General features: G+C 37.8%; 1 protein-coding gene across 1 annotated transcript in view; it reads left to right on the top strand.

Moving 5' to 3' along the window:
* The first annotated feature begins 796 nt into the window (after window positions 1-796).
* The window catches only part of zgc:85932 (calpain-9), an 18,483-nt gene continuing 13,508 nt past the window's right edge, over window positions 797-5,771 (top strand). The window contains exons 1-2 of the mRNA XM_007552471.2: window positions 797-1,255; window positions 4,546-4,615. Of these exons, the coding sequence (XP_007552533.1) occupies window positions 1,004-1,255; window positions 4,546-4,615 (322 nt within the window). The 5' untranslated portion in view covers window positions 797-1,003. The remainder of the gene's footprint in view (window positions 1,256-4,545; window positions 4,616-5,771) is intronic.

Genomic DNA, 5,771 nt, shown 5'->3' with positions numbered 1-5,771 from the left:
CAAAAACAATTGTTATTAGATGTAATTACTTATTTATTACAAGTAATCTAAAACTCATGTGATTCACTTTCTTTCCATGAAACTTGGCACAGTAAAAGGTCAGATTGTGTACTGTTGTTTACTACATCCAAAACATGTAGTAAACATGCTTTGAAAGGAATCTTCATATATTGAACTGGTTTTTTTTTGGCGGAAATAGATATTTTGCTTAATTTCTGCTGTGTATCATATTAATTCACTTTCCTCAGTAACAGGCAGGGTGGGTTTTAGAGCTGTAACATATTCTCTAGAGTCTTGCCTTTATTTTGATACCAAAACAATTAAAATAAACTCTGTAGTTCTTGAGATACATTAAATGAATTTTGGGCATGTATTTTCAACCATATTTCTCAAAAAGAGGCCTAGAGATGAAGAACTAACTTTTCAGCTTGTTTTAAGCAAATAATTGCTTAATATTAATTAAAAAGTTCTAGTTTCACAGGCAGGAGTTTTTCCATTATAACGTGGGAAAAATGTCTCGTTATAAATAAAATAATCTAAGAAGAACTTTTTTAGTAAATATTAAGGAGTAACTGACATAAAATAACTCCTATATTTTGCTGAAGTTAGTTTTGTCTTATTTCAGGTGTGCTGAGGTATTTGCACTATAAACTAGACCAAAAATACTTTAGATTTTGTTTTTGCAGTGTTGTTTTTTTTACGGTGAAGAGCTTAACATGCTTTCATTCTTGGTCTGAAAGATAAAATCTTTAGTTAATTTTTATGACTTGATGGTTTAAAGTAAAGCTGTTTAAATGGAAAGAAGCTTTATGACAGAATAGTAATAAAGCTTGATTAAAAATAAAGATCAGAGACTCCGGTTAGGTTAAATCAGCAGTTTTCTAATCTTGACATGCAGGCGCCACACCTTAGTTATTAGGTGTGCGGTTTGTTCTGGGTGGGCGGGGCCTGCGGGAGTTCATTACCTGCCTGCGGAGCTCAGGTGAGAACAGCGCGGCTCAGCATGTTCAAGTCCCGCAGTCTGTCCTCTGAAAGCTCGCTCCCTCCGCCGGACAGCGACGATGCGGACTCGCAGTGCTCCGACGACCTGATGGGCTCCCAGTCCCGCCTGTGGCTGATGAACATGGGGGCCTTGGGGATCCCGCTGGAGGGCGGGGAGGTGGAGACGGTGGGCCGCGACGGGCTGTGCGTGGACTACCACTTCCCGGTGGGACAGCTGGAGATGGAGGCCGGAGTCAGATGGATGCGACCGAAGGTAAAAACAACAACACGAGATTCAGGGCCAAAAAAACGAGTAAAAGCAGTTCAACCTCCACGTATTTTTACTCAGGTAAAAGTAAAAAGTAGCAAGAAATTAGCAGTAAAAATGTATTTGGTAAAAAAAAGTTTGCTGAAGTACTGAGTAACTGATCAAATTATCAATAATTTATAAATTACATCATCAGACAGACCAATATATAAAATTAAATGGAAATTTAAGTATTTTAAGGACCAAAATGACAATAATTTATATAATAAAAATCAGGAAAAGAAAATGTTTCCGAATCAGTAAAAGTAAAAGTAAAAAGTACAGCGTAGTAAAAATACTCCTAAAAGTACAAATGTTCAAAGCAGTGAGTGTAACTGAGTAAATGTAAGTAGTTCCTACCCAACTCTGCAAAGTGTTGGTTTCCATTGCTGCACAGCCGGCCTGAGGGATAAGCAAGCTGAGCTACTTGGATCCAAAATAAGGTGATTATTTACCAGTTAGGTTTAAAAAATAAAAATTCTGCTGTTTTTTTATTAAACCAATTGAGCTTTTTAATATAATATTAGAAACATCTTAAAGGGGCAGTATGATGTGTTTTCTAGGCACATTTTACGACTTTATAGCACAAGCAAGTAACTATGTTACCTTAAATTGCTATAAGACTGCTAAATATAAAAATATGACTTAAAAGAAATTTTACTTCCTGATTTAATGCCTGGGTTTCTGTCTCTTTAAGAAGCTCTTCCTCTTTCTGAAGCTCTGCCTTCAGGAAGTAATAAAAAAAAAACTACAGATGTTTTATTATTAAAATCTGAATTAATCTGAATTAATTTTAGTTTCAGTTGAGCTTTGAAATCAAACAATTAGAGAAACAACAGTTCAGGGAGAGAAAAGTTGGTTGGATCAGTCAAGCAGCAACTGAAACATGAAACACAAAAACCTCCAATAAAATGTCTGTAAAGAGGAGTATTAATGCTGTTCACTGTAGGCATAAACTTCTCCATAGGAAGGAAATCTTTAGTGACTGATCTGAGCGAGATGCTCCAGAGTCATTCAGACAGATTACAGGCAGATTCAGGGTTAAAAGTTTAGCCAGAAGCAAACAACCTGCCTAACCAGGCTGTAAAACTGAACTTTTAGCCTCCTTATTCCAGCACTTACAGCAGGAAGCAGTGAAACAATAATACAGGTTTTGTGAAAAATGTGGATTTGATATGCAGCTGGAGGCAATGTCTGAGTTTTACCTGGGAAGGTGAGTCAGGTAAAAAGAAAAAGGGAGTCCAAACAGCGACCTGGAGTTCTGCAGGGAATAAATCACAGTTGACATGAAGGAGAAAAACACACAAAGCTGAACACAAAGAGTGTTTTCAGCAGTGCAGCTCAAACAACCTGTTGATCTCATTTCTCACATTTCAGCAACAAGGCAGATCAGAATGATCCCAACATAAAAACATAAAACAGCAACCAGTTATGAAACGAGCAACAAAAAATATCAAAATCATCAAACAAAAATATAGCAAACATATTGATCAACGTTCCATCAGTGAGCCAAAGGCAACTGAATGGGTTTTTAGCCTCGATTCAGAGGAACTCAGTGTTTCAGCTGATTTGCAGTTTTCTGAAAGTTTGTTTCAGATTTGTGGTGCTGAATGCTGCTTCTCCATATCTGGTTCTGGGGATGCCGAGCAGAACCAGAACCAGAACCACTCTGATGAAGTATGACTTAGGATCTCAGTATTATGTGACAGCTACCGCATTATTATGAGATCTCATGAACTAGTCATATTTAGCTATAATTATGACTAGCTAATTATTAGCTAGAAGCTAGTCATAGTTAATTATGACTAGCTAATTATTAACCATAGCTAATTATTAGCTAGAAGCTAGTCATAGTTAATTATGACTAGCTAAGTCATAATTATGGCTAATTAGCTCATTTTGACTAATCGAGCTACAAGCCAAGTCATTTAACTGTATTTATGACTGAACTTGTCATTGTTTTGACTTGATCATATTTATGGCTTTTGGTCATTTTTATGTCTTAGCTATTAGCTGATTATTACAATAGATGAATAAATAATTATTATAATAACTAGACACTCTAGCTAAGCCGTAATTATAAGATAAAAGCTTGTTATTTTTTCATCAGTGGCGGAAATGGACTCACATTATGTGGCTGCGACAGTTAATCACTTTGCCAACATTGGGATGAAACATTAAACAGATAACAGAGCTGGAAGCCAGGAGTTCTCCGTCCACACCTACAGATCCTGATGCAAAGCAAACACGGAGCTCTGTGGGGTTTGGAGCAGCTGCTCTTTAAACATTAGCTGCTGGATGAACAAACCGGTCTGGTGAAACGTGTGAAGAACATCCTGCTCTGGCTCGCAGCCATCAGTTGGCTCAGGCCCTTCGGTGTTTCTGACTGGAGGACCTTCAGGGTGTTAATTACTTCCTCAATGATGGACGCTGGCAGGCGGGCAGTGAGGATTCAACTGTTTGGTGTCGCTGAAACGTGAGCGACACGAACCGAGCCGGTTCCAGCGTGTAGGCGGTAATTACTGGATGTTCTGGCGAGCAGAAACGGGTCTGTCACAAAATATTAGGAAACCTGAAACGGATTTCACTGTTGCCTTGTAGCAAGAGCACTGCAAAAAAAAAAAAGATCAACTGATCAAAACATGAATCGTTTAATATTTAAAAAATACATAATCAGATGGACCAAAATGTAAAGTGGAAATTTTGGTATTTTAAAGACAAAAATGAAAAATAATTAATTTGTATAAGAAACAAAAATCAGGCAAAAATAAATGTTTCCAAATCAGTTTCTTCCATTAAAAACTTCAGAAATTTTAACAGAAACTGCAGGAGTGAGTCTGTGTCTGTTGAGTTTTTGGTTAAAACAAGTTTGTTTTTCATTCAGTGAGAAATTTTACTCAAGAGAAGAAATACTTCATAATAAAATTACTAATTTGATTAGTTACTCAGTACTTGAGTAAACCTCTTACCAAAGACTTTTTTAGTCTTGGGTAATTTCTTAGACAGCTGCTTTTCACTTTTGCTTGAATAAAAATATGTTGAAGTAGTGCTGCTCTTGCCCGTGCAGCAATGCTGTCTTGCAGCAGCCATCTTGTGCAAAGCATTGAGCCGCCGGCAGCCGATTCATTAAAGTTCCTGATTCTTGGAAACAGCTGCGTTTCTGCAGAATAATAACCAGGAACTGGATGTTGTGCCAGCTCTGAACTGACCCTGATCTTTTTCTTTCTCTCCTTCTCTGAACTTCATGGCGTCTCCAGGAGCTTTTTTCTTCGCCCAAGTTCATCGTGGACGGAGCTTCACGGCTCGACATCTGCCAGGGGAAACTCGGTGAGAGACCTTCTGTCTTCCAGCCTGACATGATGCAGAGCTGCAAAACAGAACCTGGATGAATTAATGCTCATTTCTGTCAATACTGGGATTTTAACGGACTTGAAATATTTATTTCCAAGGTGGAATGAAAATACACCGATATGGATTGATTAACAGCATTGGGTAAAAAAGTTAAAATTATTCATTCATTCACCAATTTAGACAGGATGAAAATATAATACACATCTAAGATTTCACCAGATGAAGTTTAAGACTTTTAAAGACTTTTTAAGGTCATTCTGATTGGATTAAACATGTACCAACATCGTCCAGCTGAAATAAATTTGCACTTGTCAAAATATCACATTTTCTCAGGAGGCCATTTTTAAGTAATGTAATGGTAATAATGCAAGAACACATTCTCAACAATAAACTTTCAATTCTGAAGTTTATGTAAACAAAATAATCCTTCAAAAATGGCAAAACACAAGACTGAAGATTTTTATCCTCCAGTTTTTGGTAGAAAAAAACGATAAATCATACAAATGAAAATTATTGAGTTTGTTTTCATTTATCATGCGATCAATTGATTTATTGATTATTGTGACTGGCCTATTTGCACTTACCCATGATTGATTAAAAAGAGCTAGCTATTTAGCTAGCATGGGTATGTTAGCAGCTAGTTAGCGGTAGCCTCAACTGCTTTGAGTCTCAGAATGCATTGAATTTTTCCTGACAAAATTCCCACGACAAAAACAAAATACAATGAATATACATGATTAAACATTATAATAGTTTAATGTCTCAAACTTTTAAAAATACATTTAAGACATTTTTTGGGCCTTAGCTTTGGATACTTGAATGTAAGAGTTTTTAAGGTGTGACTGAAGGTGTGACTGAGCGTGTTTGAGATTCCTGTCAGTCATGAAGGAGCCTCCAGTTGAAGGAGCCTCCAGTTGAAGGAGCCTCCAGGTGAAGGAGCCTCCAACTGAAGGAGCCTCCAGGTGAAGGAGCCTCCAACTGAAGGAGCCTCCAGGTGAAGGAGCCTCCAACTGAAGGAGCCTCCAGGTGAAGGAGCCTCCAGTTGAAGGAGCCTCCAGGTGAAGGAGCCTCCAGTTGAAGGAGCCTCCAGGTGAAGGAGCCTCCAGTTGAAGGAGCCTCCAGGTGAAGGAGC

Source organism: Poecilia formosa, unplaced genomic scaffold (genome assembly GCF_000485575.1).
Source record: "Poecilia formosa unplaced genomic scaffold, Poecilia_formosa-5.1.2 Scaffold48, whole genome shotgun sequence".
Classification (NCBI taxonomy): Eukaryota; Metazoa; Chordata; class Actinopteri; order Cyprinodontiformes; family Poeciliidae; genus Poecilia; species Poecilia formosa.
This window is presented reverse-complemented; position numbering and strand designations above follow the sequence as displayed.